The sequence below is a fragment of the Bos indicus genome, chromosome 2 (genome assembly GCF_029378745.1).
Source record: "Bos indicus isolate NIAB-ARS_2022 breed Sahiwal x Tharparkar chromosome 2, NIAB-ARS_B.indTharparkar_mat_pri_1.0, whole genome shotgun sequence".
NCBI classification, from domain to species: Eukaryota; Metazoa; Chordata; class Mammalia; order Artiodactyla; family Bovidae; genus Bos; species Bos indicus.
The window spans coordinates 24090926-24108893 of NC_091761.1; the positions used below are offsets into that span (position 1 = coordinate 24090926).

The 17968-nt window shown below is 42.2% G+C and overlaps 1 protein-coding gene across 2 annotated transcripts in view; it reads right to left on the reverse strand.

The window, feature by feature from the left end:
• ITGA6 (integrin subunit alpha 6) overlaps positions 1-17968 on the reverse strand; it is an 87797-nt gene that overhangs the window by 40146 nt on the left and 29683 nt on the right. For both annotated transcript variants that reach the window (XM_019970831.2, XM_019970839.2), the window contains exons 2-5: positions 6270-6394; positions 4821-4900; positions 2901-3156; positions 1148-1279 (exon numbers count right to left, since the gene is read on the reverse strand). In XM_019970831.2, coding sequence (XP_019826390.2) covers positions 1148-1279; positions 2901-3156; positions 4821-4900; positions 6270-6394 — 593 coding nt within the window. The remainder of the gene's footprint in view (positions 1-1147; positions 1280-2900; positions 3157-4820; positions 4901-6269; positions 6395-17968) is intronic.

Sequence of the window (17968 nt, forward strand, 5' to 3'; positions counted from 1 at the left end):
CATCAGCAAAAGGAAAATAATATTTATTTTATAATATAGTTGGAAAGAACAAATAAGACCTATAAAGTAGTAATAGTGTGTGATTTATAGCATACAGTAGGTGCTTAACAAGTGGTAAGTATAAGTTTTCTCCATTCTATGTCTTCACATCAAATTCTTAATTTAGGGGTGGGGGAGTTTCTGAAAAGTTTTTTTTAATTAACAGTATGTTTATACATATCTATATAATTAGAACAATTTTTAAAGAATATGTTTATTAATACCTTATTTAGAATTATTTTTAGATCTACACCCATTTTTTTCCCCTTTTTAACCTTCCATTGTTCTAGTAAGATCTCCAGCATATGGTACTTATCTATTTTTTAAAAAGAACAGGATACTATTTAGATTTAGTAGATTTTTTACATTTTTTTCCAAGAATTACACAGTAATTATTCTTTATGTCAACTCATACCAAGAATTAAAGCTTTTAAAAGCCTTTGTGTAATTACCATAATGCACATGAATAATTTAGGACACCCATTAGTAACGCAAACAAGCGTTAGGAGTTAAGGAATTGGCACTTAGACCACAATCTGGGTGTCCTCGGAGCTGCTTTAGCAGTGCGGCTCTGGCTCGGCTGGAAAGCCCCCATGCCACCTGCCAGGGGCCTTGTGACAATCCAGAAGCGAGGCCAACCCCTGGAGAAGGGCAGTCACAAAGGATGGACCTGGAGGTCTTGACCTGCCACTTACGAGTAACTTCATAAATGTAGCTCTTCAAGAGTAGCTCTCCAAAAAGAGACTCTGAACGGAGAGGGAAGACAACTCGGCCTCTTGCTTACAACCACGCATGGTGTCATGGCTGCATGGACCGCCTGGTGCGGGTTACAGAAGCGGACATTAGCTCGGGAAACAGACCTCCACGCAGGACAGAAGATTTTAGGAGACGGTAGGTTTCCTCCTGCTTTGAGGCAGCTCAGGTCAGATACCACAAGAATCAGTCAGAATACCTCAGGGATCACCAAGCTTTAAATTCCACTAAATGCAGCCACAGGCCCCCAGCCCCAATCTGGCCTTTTCTCAGCCTCACAGTCCAGGGTCCTGTGACAGCGGTGTCACACAGAGGCATCTGAGGAGGTAGGCATGTCATCTACTCTCGTTCCTACCTAAATAACTGTTAGCAGGAACAGGAACTAGACTTTCATCATGGTCAGTCTCTCCACCAACTTCATAAGGCCCATCTTCAAAGATGTTCATGTCAAAAAAAGTGTTATTCTTTTGCTCTACACGAACAATCCCTAAAAGAATGAAATGGTAAAAAAGAAAAAAAAAATGAAGATGAAACAAAATAAAATAGATGGTTCTAATAAACATTCCTGATGTTATCATTAAGTTCAGAAAGAAAAGTTTGGAGGAACAAAAGGCAGAAGATGACTTTTGAGGTTATTAAAGTTAAAAAATCCTGTTTGTGTAGATTTTTACATCAAACAAAATTGTTCTAGTAATAAAAAAATGCCCACGTGTTTTCATGAATTATCTTTATAATGCCATGAAAATGGAATTATAGATGGAAACTGGAATGTTTAATTAACTAAACCTACAGAAAACTCTTTAATTATATGAACCTGATATATTTTACATTTTCTGTAATCCTAAATCAATTTACCTTCTTAACTATGGTGTGAAAGCGAGATTAGTATTTTGATATTTTCTTCCAATCATTTTTAACCAGAGATTTTAAATTTTCAAAAAATTTTCAGACCTAATCATTGAAAAGAGAAGATCTCACATAATAAGTCCACTATATCATTTTTTTAAGTGGTAACGTTTTTAAGTCAGCATTTACAAAGCAGGCAAGAGGTATTTCCCATAAATTAAAACATACATAATTGGTGGGTGTTTTTATTTTGTTTTACTATGTATGGCATCTCTTGCCAAAATAAAACTGTTTCTAAATTCAGTGTGTTATTAGGTCAAGATAACCCAACAAATGCTGCTATGTGGAAGATTCAGCTGAGGGTGGGTAGCCTAAGGAAATTATTCCCAAAGGTTGCTATGAATGAACATACCCAGGAAGGTGTACAAGGACCATTCCTAATAGAAATCAAAACTCCGAAATTTTTGAATGAGCAATGAAAATTTTTCCCAAGATTTTTCTGACTATAGAAAATGTTAGAACACAGGATTTATTATAATAAATTTCTCCCCCAAAAATCTTATTTCTGAATCAGATGTATTTCTCTTCGCTATGAATTAGAATTAGGTAAATTGTCCTTTATAATAGAGCGGTTTTCTAAACCTGCTTAATTTCTTCAGAAGTTGAACTTTTATTACAGGGGCACTGACCATGTTCCTCCAGGCAAAAAATGTAATGTTGCGCCCTTCACCTACATCTCGAGATTATTTAAACAATACCATTCAATAACCTTTCCACAAGTTATCTGCGATCATCTCAAATTTTCCTAATTTCTCATCTGTCTTTCTAACTACCCTGCTTTATTAGCAAAACATAGCCCAAGTAATACATGACTAAAGAAATGTCTGTATCAATACAATATTATTTGTATACAACACCACTCAATTCTTCTGTTTTCAGATCCCTACGTGAAAATTAAAACTTTCATGAGATAAGCAAATACAAAACAGCAAAACCTAATGCTAACTATATTTTTACCAAAGGAAGTTAATTAGTTATATGAATGTAAATTGCTGGCAGAAGGAAAAAAATCTTAGAACATACATGTGACGATTGTTTTTAAAAATCAGAATTAAGATATGTTAGTAATCCTACTCTACTTCTATAATATAAAAAATGCCTTATGATATATTCTGTTTTAATTTTAAATGTACTAAATCATGGTGCATAGGCAGAAATTACGCAGTCATTCTCATCTCCATTTCTACAAATATCCGGCATACCTTTCCAGTTGTAAGTGCCTGGGGCTCCAAACGCAATGTAATGGAAGTCTTTAGTAAAAGTAGCTGCTACACCTTGCTGGCAAGAACCAAATTTTTCATGACCTCTCAACCGGCCATCACAAAAACTCCAGTCTCCTCCATCCATATCATCTTCAATCCTGAGATTCTGACTTAGGACGTAGCACCTTCCAAAGATGTCTCGGGATTCCTGCTTCGTATTAACATGTTGTCTTTTTTCATATCGATGAGCACATGTCTGCAAGTAGATGAATAAAGTAGCTCACATGTGTTGGCAAACCTGACGTTTTTCACTACAAACCAATGAAATTGTCAACAATCAAGAGGTTAATTCTAAATGGGATGTTAAATGTGCCCTCATCCTGAGACCAGGTCAGAAAACCAGCAAATATTCCCCAAAGTTGCCAGAAGGAGACCATTATCTAGCACAGGACTTCTGTCTTACCGTCACCCAGAGAATAATGCTGCAATCTAAATACTGAAGGCCAATCTGTAATCCCCTGGAGAAGGAAATGGTAACCCACTCCAGTATTCTTGCCTGGGAAATGCCATAGACAGAGGAGCCTAGCAGGCTACAGTCCACGCGGGCGCAAAAGAGTCGGATATGACTTAGTGGGACTTCTCAGGTGGCGCTAGTGGTAAAGAACCTGCCTGCTAATGCAGGAAACATGAGAGATGCAGGTTTGATCCCTGGGTCAGGAGGATTCCCTGGAGGGCGTGGCAACCCACTCTAGTATTCTTGCCTGGAGAATCCCATGGACAGAGGAGCCTGGTGGGCTACAGTCCACAGGGTCGCACACGACTGAAGCAACTTAGCACACGTACGACTCAGTGTTTAAACGACAACAGTCTGCAATTCACAGGCAATTTATGTGTAAATTTACCTGTCACATAAACAATGGGAAACACCTTATTTCATCTTCTCAATTTAATTGGCTTTTAGTGGCTACATAAACCTTGTGTGAATCCTTGAAAAGAAGGAACATGTTCCAGGGGAGAGAAATCGTGGTGGACATATTTTCACAGGAATTGGGCTAAAACAAAGGCATTTTCCTTTTATCCATACTATTTCCTCATAATCAATCCTATCTTAACTTATTCTTTAAACTCTGAGATTAAGTTTATTTTCAAAGGCAGAGAGAAGCCTTTTAAAAAGGCAGAGAAAAATCATACTGCCAGGAGAGACTAAATAAACTCTAATTTTCACATATGGGTATTCATGGCCACCCTCCATATAACACAGGCTGAAAATACTTTACAATGTCCAAGTCAATGTCCTATAATGCATCTTCTCAGATGTAAAAATTCAATACTTGGTAAAATTCTCATTTTTCTCAAAATTCTACACAAATTTGTTACAGCAACCAGATTTTGAAAGAGACGGAAATTTCATCGTGATCCAGTCTGGCACCTCCAAGGCCACCTAACACATTCCATCGAACAACCCTTTTTTCTCGGCTACCACTTCTATCTGAAGTAGCCCAGAAAATAAAGAGTTTAAAATGATCTGATCCTTACTTTGCATGACCAGTCCCATATTTTTGTAACTCATCTATAATAGCTGCATAGTTCCTAGGACAAAAACCATGTACGGTTTTGCTTTGCTTTTTCAAGACCACCTAAAGTTGTAGGGACATTCTGTAAAGGCTTTTAAGTAAGGTTTTTGGATCTAAACGTTATAAGGAAAAGCAGCTTGTAGAGCCGTTTCAAAGTAAATCAGGAATCACAGAAAAAGTAATGGTTTGATTTCCTCTTGACATCAATTCCTGCTGTATAGCAGTCAGTTTTCTAGAATGTACACTCTAGGCAGGCGGAAGCTGTCTGCTCTGTTCACTGCTATAAGCCCAGCACTAGCACACAACAGGCACTCAGTGCGGAATGGACACATCTCTCTATACTTACCACAACTTTGCCGCCTGGACCCTGGCTTTGGACAGTGACTCCCATCCACTGATCTTCCTTGCTTTCCGATGAAGGGTCAGCTGCGGAGAAAGCAGCATAGGTCACACACACAGCTAGGACTTCAAAGCTACTGCAACAGGCCATGAACCAATTAATGAGCAAAAATGTAAGAAACAGCTTCTAAACTGCCTTGATTCTAAGTCTAAGTACTTAGTAAGTACAGTTACTCAATCCATAAAAATTACTTTCCATCTTAAGAAAACAGGTGAGTGGTTATTGGTATGAATGTTTCACCAAATTCTTTACATAAAATATATAATTCTACCTGGTGGCCCCTCACCTTCTGACACCCAGAGTCCCAAGTACAGAAAAGACCCTCCAAACTAACAAAAAGGGAGTTACTTCTCTACATACCCTCAAATGTGTTACCTAATAGCATGAACTTTGCTTTTCTTTACTGGAGATGGGAAAACAAGGCCTCAGATCCACTTTCTATCTTTCTATTGATGAAAAAAAGTAAAGTGATATATTTATTTTTACCTCCTCCTTCCAAAAAGGAAAGAGGGAAACCAAAAATCTCACCGTGTGCTCTTCAGCATCAGTTTGAGCCTACTGTATAACCCTACATCCAAAATTTTGCCTTCCTTAATGAGAAGGCAGGCATGATTTTCAATTTTGAATCATTATGAAAAGATCAAAATTAAACAACTTTAGGTAGGCAGAAGGAAAAATGCCAAAATGTTAAATAAATAGGGATTATCTCTACATTATCTGTGGGTTTGGGTTTCTTTCTTTATAGTTCAATGTTATTTACAGATTTCTCACAATTAACATATATTATTTTCCAATCAGTTAAAAAAAATTGTTGCTAAAAAGATTAAAAAAACAAAAAACAAACAAGAGAAGAACATAAACATGAAGCTGCAAATCTGCGTCGACCAAGAATGCCAAGTTAGGCTTGGCTGCAGCTTCTCAGGATACCAATTGCTCTGCCTACCACACAGTCTATACAAAACAAGCCTCTATCTGAGACAGTAGGGAAATTTTATCCATGTCGTCCAGCTCTCATTTTAGAGAGATCTTATATTTAACAGCCTTTCTCCCTAATATTTTAACAGCAAATGAGAACTTTTGGCTGCTGAGTACAGGATACACATTCAATTTTCTGAACCATTTTTCAACAGTCTCCTGTAGAACCTCAACACATCACTAGGTGGCAATATCAATACACCATACCAGTTTGGAAACCAGGGTTGGGGAGACAGCAAAAACAGGGCAGCCAAAGTGACTTAAAAAGTAAATGTTTTCAGGGCAAGCAAGAAACAGTCAAGGCCCATGCAATTAAGAGAGGCCTCCTCTCCAAGAATAAATGCTTGTCCCCCTCTTTCCTTCCTCTTGGAAAGGCCAAGTGGGTTGGCCAAAGGAACACTGAGCAAGCACAGAACACACCGTCGTTATCAAATTCAATTCGCGTGCACGGCCCCCGGGAGGTGATGTCGCAGCTGTACAAGCCTCCTGTTCTGTTGGCCTTCTGCAGTGGAAGGGCCACTGCACGGGGAGCCCCCACGAGCAATCTGTTGACGAAACAGAGAATTTGGAGATTTGAGCTGAATATGCATTTAACATTTAGAGACAGAGCCAAGAGATACTGGAATTATTCTCTTGTCAAAAAGCCGCCTAATTCTCTGCCAGTTTAGGTGGTGAGAGAGAACAAAGGCAGAGCCCGTGGCACACAAAGAAAGATGCAAGTAAAGCACAAGAAGAGGGGTTGTTGAAACAGGTGAAAGATACGCCCGTCTCTCACAGTATCAGCAGCTCGCTGCCGGGCACGAGTCTGGTGTTTTAGAAGACACTTTCCACAGAGCTTGCCCCCTACACCTAAGCCAAGGACATCACAAGGAACTCAGACAAAACAAACACTCCCTCACTGGGGGAGAAAAATGGTCACATTAAACTGAAATGATAATACGTCTGTTTCTAACAGTGTCTTCTTAGGGTGGGGGCGCGGGGTTCAAAGGTAATTTTTGAATATCCCCCAGGTTTCCAGTTTATATACTGTTTAGTTGATTAAACCAGGTGGCCACTGGACTGAGGTGGGTCTAAGGCTATGGCAGCCTATGGAAGCAAACTGAAATCCCAGCCTGTAAATGTCTCAAGGTTACAAAACCAAACCCAAGGGCAACCGATCACAAACAGGCGCACCCAGACGGTAAGCCAATCGAATCATTTCCTCGCTTTGCTTCCTTACTGTCCTTACTTTCTGTGTCTTTCCCTGCTCCTGCTGGTTCGACACTGCTAGGTTTGCACTGATTTCTGCTCAAATAAACTTGTCAAGTTTTTAATATGCCTCAGTTTACCTTTTAACAATTTAGATTTGGAACCAAATCTTTGCCCGAGACACAACTCGACTGAATCACTGTTTTGTAGCCTCTTTCTGCATCAATTCTCACTTTCTGGTACTTGGTCATCTTGACAAGCTCTTCTATCATCCAATCAGTCTCCACCAAGGATTCAGAGATGGTCTGAGAGTACCTTCTATGCAGTAGGCACCACAATGTTCCCTCTCCCCTCCCACCTCACGGTTCTTGCCACCTCCAGTAAGACAGGATTCTAAGCTAAACCCACAATCCTTAAAAGCTGACTGCTTCTCAGCCAATGGGATCTTTAAAGATCCACTATCTTTCTGCTGTGTTCTTTTGCTAATGCCTTTATTTTTTAATTGAAGGATAATTGCTTTACAGAATTTTGTTGTTTTCTGTCAAACCTCAACATGAATCAGCCATGGGTATACATATATCCCCTCCCTGTTGAACCCCCCTCCCATCTCCCTCCCCATCCCACCCCTCTAGGTTGATAGAGAGCTGCTTTTGAGTTTCCTGAGCCATACAGCAAATTCTGTTGGCTACCTATTTTACATATGGTAACGTAAGTTTCCATGTTACTCTTTCCATACATCTCACTCTCTCCTCCCCTCTCCCCATGTCCATAGTCTATTCTCTATGTCTGTTTCTCCACTGCTGTCCTGTAAATAAATTCTTCAGTACCATTTTTCTAGATTTCGTATATGTGCATTAGAATACGATGTTTATCTTTCTCTTTCTGACTCACTTCACTTTGTATGATAGGTTCTAGGTTCATCCACCTCATCAGAACTGACTCAAATGTGTTCCTTTTTATAGCTAAGTAATATTCCATTGTGTATATGTACCACAACTTCTTTATCCATTCATGTGTCAATGGGCATCTAGGTTGCTTCCATGTTCTAGCTATTGTAAATAGTGCTACAATGAACAAATGAACAATGGGATACATGTGCCTTTTTCAGCCCTGGTTTCCGCAGGGTTTATGCCTAGAAGTGGGATTGCTGGGTCATATGCTGGTTTTATTCCTAGTTTTTTAAGGAATCTCCATACCATCTTCCATAGGGACTATATCAATTTACATTCCCACCAACAGTGCAAGAGCGGTTTCCTTTTCTCCACACCCTCTCTAGCATTTATTGTTTGTAGACTTTTTAATGATGGCCATTCCGACAAGTGTGAGGTGACATCTCATTGTGGTTTTGATTTGCATTTCTCTAGTAATGACCAATGTTGAGATTGGCCATCTCTATGTCTTCTTTGTAGAAACATCTGTTTAGGTCTTTCGGTTGCTAATATCTTAATTACCATCAGTTTTACAGTCTTTGGGGTCTGGCTAACTGACAACAAGGAAAAGAAATAAAGAGAAAAGGATATACACCAGACACTGGACAGAGAGAAACAGAGCTGAAAGAGCAGCCAGGCTAGAGCTGGGAAAAACGGCTGGGAACACAAATGTAAACCAACAGCCAACTCCCAAAACAGAAAAGCCAATCCTGGCCTTCAAGAAACGCGTAACTCTCAGATGCAAATAACAAAAACTAAGACAAATAATTACACCACCCTCTCCCAGCTCAACGACAGACAGGCCTTATTGCTTTTGTCTTTGCTATGATCCCAATAAAGGATTTAACGTACTTTCTTTTAAAACCAATGCAGTGCAGTAGGTACAAGGAATAAAAATGCACTGAGAAAACAGAGAGGGCTGCCAGACTCTGCCAGGGAGAGCCAGTGAAGCAGACCTTACAGAACACTGGCAGACTCACTCACATGTGAACCCGGAGCCCTAGCACCATCCTTCCCCCCAGCCCCTCGGATGGCAGCACCATCAGCCTCTACCTCCAATCTGTCCAGCATTTACAGGATGAAGTGGCACACTCCAAGGTATAGAACTGGAAGAGACACTGGGCAGGACCTCTGGGCAGAGCAAGGCCAAGGGCTGCTATCCCACACCTATTTCGTTAACATCATCCTTGCTTGATCCCAGGGATTGAGACCAAGAGCTGCAAGGTCAACTAGCCTAGACCCTGTGAGTGAACAAGTTCAGTGACTCAGCAAGGGTGAAGACGGAACCCTGTCCAGGTACTGGGAGAGATAAGCAAACTGCTGGGGTCAGAAGCACAGCATGTGGGCACTGGAAGCACTGGAGAATGTGTTCAGCCCTCTAACTCTACAGATGAGAACAGAGGCTTTTGGGAGGAGGGCAAGTACTCTCCCCTAAGGTCTCCTAGGTAGCTGAGAGTCAGGGAAAAAACTACTTTGGAGCCATGTTCTCTCCATTCCTTTAAATTGCTTCCTAGGAAATAAAACCCAGGATTTTTCAGGTGTTTACAGTCCAGCTGGAAGGGCAAAACCTACATAAGTGAAACACTGAAACAAAACGGGTTTCCTTTCCTGACAGATTTAAGACCAATTCAGAAAGTGTGAGGGAAGGCGGAGCATTTTTGCAGCTGGGTGGGGTGAAGGTCCGGAGGAGATTTCCTATAAAGGTAATGATGACTCCAAGGGAAAGGCGGGAAAGAGCAGGCCAGGAGTTCCAAGGTTATTACAGTGTATCTTCTCTGACCACTTCCTCTCCTCATCCCCGCCCAAGGAGCCTGGCAAGCTACCCCAAAGGCAGGTATTGGGCTTGTTATTTCCAGTTGACCGGCCTTGCTCATTGCTTCGTTTATTCATTCCACAAACATTTAAGAGCCTCCTAGGATGAGTAAGAATTGCCCCCTGTCCTTGCCCAACCCTGGCCCTGCGGAAGCCAGATCCATTATCTTTAAATTGCAGGGAGGTAGAAGCCATGCCACGGTGGGGCAGAGTGCTGTGCCTGGTCCAGAGGGCGCTAAATCTGCCCCAAGGAAGTGTCACCTAGAGATGTCAGGAGCTGGAGGTGGCCCGGTGAGGGGCATAGCACGTGCAAAGGCTGACAGGGAAGGAGCCAGAGTTAATGGAGGCATAAGAATCGGCAATGCAACAAGAAGGGGATGGGCATCCTGGTCTGTAGAGCTCCAGGTTCTGGTGCAAAGGGCCACAGAGGCGCACCTGCCGAGCAGGCTGGCTTCCGCCAACCCTTTAGCCCAACAGGTGCTTCCGGGTTTCCTGTTGTTGACAATGCTGCGGAGATTGTTCCATTTACACAGACAATCCTTCAGATCAAGCTGCTCCCTCCAGCTCCTTCCGGCCACGACCCCACCCCTACCCCCCAGCTACCTGGGAGGACTTCTGCCTCTAGGTACCTGCAGATTTCCAGTTTCCCTGACCCTCTAACACACAAGCATGACAGACTGGCCCTTCAACTCCAGTTTGCTGGCTGGTTATAGGAGCTGTGGCAGCAAAAATTTCCCTTGTGCTATAAATGCCAAGCTCCTATAGAAGATTTTGGGGTGGGGGGACAACACGGAAGGAAAAGAGAACTTGACACAACGAGAGAAACGTGCCTCTGGAAAACAGTTGTCACATTGTCTCCTGTGTTCCCAGCCCTGTCCTTTCTCCCAGGTCCCTGCTGTAACTGCACCCCATTCCATGAAACCCACACTTAGAGGAAAATCAGGAAAACAAAGGGGAGGGCAGGTGGAGCTCAGTCAGATAATATCAGAGTCCTAGAAAAGGTAAGGAAGCACTTTGATGGAAGAACCTGGTACCCCCCCTCCCCCGCATCAAAGTCAACAACAGACAGGTGTCTTAATCCTCAAGGTAAAGTTGCCCTTGTTTGTTCAGGAACTAAGCAAATTCTGATTTCTGCTTAGAACCAGCCTTCGTCACAAAAGATCACAACCCATTCGCTAAGGCTATGCCTGGCAAGGACAAAGAAATGAAAACAGAGCTGTATGTACCCAGTCAATGACATTGGCCTGGTGCGACCCCTCTACTTCCTAATTAAGTCTTTTAGGACCTGGGCACTGGCCTAAGCCAATCAGAACCAGCCAGCTCCTGGGATAGCACAGCAAGTGCAGCTCTAGGAAGGGCAGCTTGAATCTTGGGGGGAAGACTCGGGCCGCATCCAAATCCACTTTCTGCTCAAATCCTACTTTTTTGCCCCCTGTGAAGCTGGTTTTAGTGAGCAGCAGGCAGTCTGGGCATTGCCTGGATGCCCCACAGCAACTCCTAGGACCCAGGCAGCAGCTGCCAGGCCGTTCATTTTCCTTTAAGCAGCAGCAGCAGCAGTGGCTGCTCTTCTTACTGACCCACCCAGGATGAGTAGAAGAATTCAGAAGTATGGTAGCAACTCACATTCAGAGTGACAGGGATCAAGGGACCTAAAAGTTATGGCCTTCATGGTGGAAATTAACAGAACACGGTCCAAGAAACCTATTCCCTTATCAGGTCAAAAGAAAAACTGTAATCAAGGAAGGGCAAGAGTCTGAGTTTGAACTTAGATTGTTTTAGACACCAAAATGAACAAGAAAAATTACTTCCCAAATTGCTTTCCACAGGGCCAGTAGATGATCACCTCCACTGTTTTCAAGCTGTACTGACATAAAAACCACCTTGGGATTCTAACATATTGGAAACCTACCTGTAAGATACAAAACTCAAAATGTGCAAAGCCACATCATCTTTAAAGATGAGAAATAAAATTTGAAATACTGAAATACAATGTCAAACTACACAACTGTGGCAGTAACATAAATTCAGGTCTTTGGAGTCTAGATCAAAATTCTTGGCACAAAGATCCAGGACCCTATCATGCTAATCACAAAATTATTTCAAACTTCAAATAAGCCTTACTCCTGTTTCCTGTAGTCAAGTTCTCTCCCAAATAGAGTCAGTATACTTTTGCATAACTATTAATAAAGCAATCAAAAGTTCTCAACACTGGGGTACTTTTAAAACTCTAAGGACAATAGCAGCTTTGCTTCATTGTTTTTGGCACTAATTCATTTCCTCAAGGATTAAAGATTCTGTCTCTAGCTATGCAACTTTGTCCCAGGAAATGTGAAATACTGCTTCATTAGAACAAGGACACTATTATTGCTTAACTTAAAACACAGCCTTCTTAGTTTGTCCAAATTAAGCCTTAAATTAGAAGATGACATTAAGAATTCAACTGTCACCTCTACATTTAGCCCATCTTCGAGTTCAGTCCTTAATTTTTAACAGTAATAATGACAAATGGCAAGAAATAAAAATGAAAGAATTTATAGTAGAGAGCAACAGATTCCACATTCATCCCAAGACCCTACTCTCCGGGCAAACTCCTTTTTAATTCTGGATTTTTTAAAAAACTCTGTAACTCTAGATATTATGCTGATACATTTATTTCTCAATTTATCAGTTTTAGGCAATTAACTGTTGATGCCACAATAGGAAAAAGAGAGAGCTTAAACTATGAGCTACTTTCCCTCCTATGTTTAATAACTACATTATTTCTTCTATTTGCTACCCTTTATGTTTCAAGTAATGTATTTTAACTTTTGTTTACCCTTCATCAACTTTTGACAAAAAAAATTTTCCATTCCCCAGTTAAGAATATGATGCTATCTGCACTGTTTCCCCAACTTTCCTCTTGGTTTCTCTAAATCCTATTTTTACACTATTATCAGAACCATTCCCATTTACATTTTGTGTTGTAACCAGTTTGGTCACCTGTTCTTTTCTATAGCCAGGTAAATGTTATTCAGTGCTGAACCAAACAGCGTTGAAGTTACTCTCTATCAGGCACGACCATCAGAAGCTCTTGGGGATGTCCCTGGCGGTCCAGTGGATAAGACTCCACAGCTCTTGAACCTACGCCCTAGAACACACACAACCAGAGAAGCCTGTGCTGCTGCAACAAAGTGTCTGTGCAGCCAAAGGAAAATATAAATAAAATTTGAGAAAAGCTCTTGGCCCCCAAGGGTATTGTTCCTAGCATCAAGGTCACGCAGACTTGCTTTCCTTACATTCTATCAATTGTTTGGTGTGCCTGACATTTGGACCACGACTTCTGCTTTCCTTGGCATTCTCATGACCTTTATTTCCCCTTCCGTTGTTTGCTTCCATTCCAACCTCTATGGTTTCTAAGCTCCCAGTCATACCTTGGGTGGAAGTCAGGAGCTGTCTTTGCTTAGATGTCCTCCTCAGGGCCCTTGGAGCTCCTGAGTGTTCTTCTAGAAGCAAGGTCAGAGTCATCTCTGGCTATTATACGGGGTCATCCTAGCCCTTCCTTTCATTGCCCTCTCAAGTTGGTCTCCTTTGACCTAGGAGCTCATGTTTTCCTCTTTGATTTTCTTAAATGTCATCCTAAAGAACAGTACATGATGGGTAAACTGAGTCGCTGCATATTCAGAAATGTTATTTTGCTCTGCTCTTGACTGAGAGCTTGGGTGTAGGATCTAGGTTGGACAACACATTCTTCAGAACCTTGACATTAGTGCTCTAATTTATTCTAGAATCCAGTGTTGTCAATGAAAATTCTGACGTTAAGTCCTATTTTCATTTCTTAAAGGCGACTTTTAGGCTCTGCATTTTATCCGAGGCATTCCAAACAGCACAACAACAGTACCTATGTTGAACCATTACTTACTCACCATGTGCTGTGTGGCTTCTTTCAATCTACAGAGCTAGGACGTCAAGTTCCAGAGAATTCTCATGGTGCATCCATCATGTCACTCATTCCATTTTCTATTCTCTCTGGAACCTCTGTTAGCTAGTCAGGTGTCGGACCTCCTGGATTAATCTTTACCTTTTCCTTCCCTCTTTATAGTTCTGAGATTTAATTTTCTAGTATTTCTAATTTTTAAGTTTCAGCAATTAAATTTGTAGTGTCCAAAAGCTCTTTGATGGATTGTGCCTTTCACATAACAATGCACCCTATTCTTATTTTGTGAATTAACATATCCTCAAAATTCTAAACATTTTACCTAGAAGGGTTTTTCCCCCTCTGTTCTTTCTGCTTCTGGATTTTCTTCCAATTTTCCTTCTGGTTTACTTCAGGCATTCCCTTTTATGCTGCCAGCTCTCATCACATGTCTGATAATCCTTGTTTCCCTTGCTCTGCTCTTGTCTAAAAAAGGTCAGTTTTTGGCTCCGTCTCACCTCGATCAGGAATTCTGAAAGGGAGTTCTGGGTGGGGCCTGCTGACAGAGGAGTCACTTTAGGCTGAGTGAGTAGGGACCTGCTGTCATGACTGAAAACCCATCTTCAATGCTAGAGGTGTGCTAAGTCGCTTAAGTTGTGTCCGACTCTGCACCCCTATGGACTGTAGCCTGCTAGGCTCCTCTGTTCATGGGATTCTCCAGGCAAGAGTACTGGAGTGGGTTGCCATGCCCTCCTCCATGGGGTCTTCCCAACCCAGGGATGGAGCACGTGTCTCCTGCATTGGCAGGCAAGTTCTTTACCACTAGTGCCACCTGGGAAGCCCCAAAGCCAGAGGAAGAAGGCTGAATTCCTAGGGTGCCAGCATTCACACTAAGGAAACCTAGCTTTCCTTAGCTGTTTTTCAAATACCATAACTGTGTCACTTATGTTTACAAGAGTCCATTCTTATCTCTGAGACATAATCATTTAAGCTTTGTAAAACATGTACCTGTCAGCATTTCCATCCCCTTTCCCCCTCAAAAAAAGTACTATGTTTTGTTTTGCCAGAGTGTTAACTGCCAGCATTCCACACTCAAGAGAGACGGGAATGAAGGTGTTACCTGGCACCTGCGGTCCAGCCTTCAGACCTTCACCTCCAGATCCACCCCTCACTCCCAGTCCCTGCCGCAGCTGAGGGGTCTCAGGGTGGACACAGGGTGGCCCCTGCAGGATACACCCGTGAGTGTGGCTCCCTCCCTTGTGAAGTCATAAGTCAGATCCCAATCTGCTTTCTGCCTTTAGTAATAATCTCGCAGCCATCACGGAAACTTGAGGAGCCTGCAGGGGAACCTGCACACCTAGTCAGCCATCTGAAACCATAAATCAAAATCCAATCATTTTTGAAGGAATCTGAAGGAATCAGATTTTTCACCCAGCCTAGAGTCCTTGCAATTAGAAGATGAATGTCCTTCTCCCAGCTATTACCACACCATCTCTATTATAACCGCCACACCTCAAATACCAAGGATGCCTCATAAGACTCCATGCATGGGGGGGGAAAAATCCTTTTTTAATCAGTTTGTATATTTATGTCTTTATGAATGTAGATGAAACAGTCCACTGACATTTGATCATTTATACAAAGGTTTTGAATAACATTTTATTTAATATTCATTTAATAGTTTTATTTCATGAAGCAATTAATTGTATTCAAACTCCAAAAGCTGCTTTGACATTACTTTCTGAAGGCACTGTCTAACCAGTTTTTTCAAAGCATTTCTAGGACATTTTCAAGTTTATAACCACATCTAAGACTTGCAATTATGGTGTCAAATCCTGAGAATTATTACTAAATGTGAGCTAAACTTCTTTGCCTTTTGAAATCAACATATTTTACTTAAATATTAAAAAAAATTAACCTCTATCAGCACCCACAATTATAACTGATTGCGGTCCCTTTGGGCTACTGTGTTTTCGGCAAACAAAAATTTGTCGCTCAAGTAAAGTAATCAAGAGTGCAGCTCTCATAAGAGAATGATTTTTATAAGGGCTCAAATATAAGGTGGCATAATTTGAGGATAAAAAATAGATTTTGCCTTATATTTAAGGATATACAGAGAACAGCTCTAAAACCCCCAAGTTGGAGAGCTCTCTGTAGCGGACAGGCATCTTACAAAAGGCCCCAGGTCATACCTTCTCCTCCTCTGAAAGGTCTAGGCCCTTCCACACAGAGGCCACACTGTAGTGAGTCATTTTTGGTCAGCGTGTCCACAAAGTGGTTAAAGCTTCCTGCCCTTAGCTGGGCTGACAAGGTGCAGGTTTCCCCAGCACACGCCTGACTCACACCTGGGGACCTGGGCCCCTTTTATTCTCAAAAATGTCCCAGTTTGGTAGACAAATTATACAGTCCTCCCAGCCTCAGATACAAGGAGAGCAATGGAACCTGACTGATGCAACAGCCTGAATTTAATAATGCTATCCCTGACAGTCTAACTGTGTGGCTGGGTTTGGCCACAGTCACACAGCTACCAGGGAGTTTATTTTGGCCTGGGAGGCCCTACAGTCAATCCCCACGTGACCAGGCTACCCGAGAACAGCTTGTCTGGTCACCAAAGCTCCACTGGCCTTCTGAGAGCCCCTCTTCTGGCCAGACTCAATCTCCAGGTGTCCACCAACAGAAGCACTGTCCCTCCTCTGCCAAGGACCGGTGATAAACAGGGAACGTCCACACCCCACTCATCATCCCTGGCCACCATCATCAAACCTGGTAACCTGCCCAGACTGCTCGAGTTTTATCCGTTCCTCCCCTCCTTCCTTCTCCACCAGGTGAAGAGAACAGGAAGCACTGAGTCTTACTTGTGCTTTAATCTAAACTCTGCCTCTGAAACAAATTCCTTCAGAGGAGAGAGGGCCTGCTTCTCTCTCTTTTGGAATCAGTCAATCAGTCTCAACTAGAGAATCAGTCAATCATCAGACTAACCCCCTTGTTAGGCTTTCCAAACAAAGTGTATATCATATATGTTATTAAAGTCATAAAACAAACTATTCTTTTTGTGATGACTGGTTATTTGGAGATCTAAAAATATATGCGAGAACTCTGCACTCACAAGAATTGACATCCAGCAGCAGTCAGCTGTGCACTAGCAAATATTATTGTATTAAACATGTACTATTAGTCCTAAAGAATCATTTCCAAACAACCTGAAAACTAAGTATAAGTATGTTGGCTAAAACTCTAGCCTTCCAAGAAGTAGTCAAATAGGAAACAAACCAGTCTTTTTCCAGGGAAGTCACTGCTATTCACAATCATGTAGCAGTGACCCTCTGCCTGGCTGAGTGTCTGGACACGAAGTCTCTGCCCTCACATAGGTCAGGGGCATGAGGCACCTAGAATGCATCTCGATGAGGGCACAAATCTTGCTGTTTTTGACCCAGAGACCCATCCCAAGCTCCTGGAGCAGGTGCTGGCTCATGGGGGGTGCACAAGTACTCACTGAAGAAGGACCACAGTCCAACCCCCTCCAGGTGAAAGTGTAAGAGCCACTCTCCACTGCCCTGATGGCAAAGAAAGTATCAGAGGTCATTACTACTAAGCAACCTGGTGGCAACAGCCATCTATAACAAGACCTTGAGTTGAGGTTTGTTAGTTTTCTGTGGCTGCTATAACAAGTTACCACCAACTTAAGTGGCTTGAAACAGATTTCTTATCTTACAGTTCCCATAGTTCAGGAGTCTAGAATGGGTGTCATTGGTCTTAAAAAAAAAAAATCAAGGTGTTGACAACTTTCTGAAGATGAGATTTCCTTGCCCCGCCAGCTTCTAAGGTTGCCTGTACTCCTTGGCTCGCAGCTCCTTCTTCCATCTGGGAGGTTAGCAGCAAAGCACCTTCAGATCCCTTTCCTGCCTCCCTCCCTCTTCCACATCTGTAAGGATCCCTGTGATCACACTGGGCCCGCCTGGATAATCCAGAACAATCTCGCTGATCTTAAATCAGCTGATTAGCAACTTTAATCCATCTGCAACTTGAATTCCCCTTTGCCATTTAACGCAGTCACAGGTTGGGGTGGTGGTGGTGGCGGGGGGTGGTGTTGAGGACACAGACTCTGTAGGCATTATTCTGCCTATCAGAGCAGGAAATCTAAACAGTCTCTTTCATACTGAATTGTACACACACACCAAGAACTTGACTTTGGAACAGCATCCTAAAATGCTTTTGCTGAGGCTACGTCTATGTGAAGAGCACACTCGGGGGTTACCTTCTCCCTCACTTTCAACCCGTTTACACTAGGCTTCTTACAA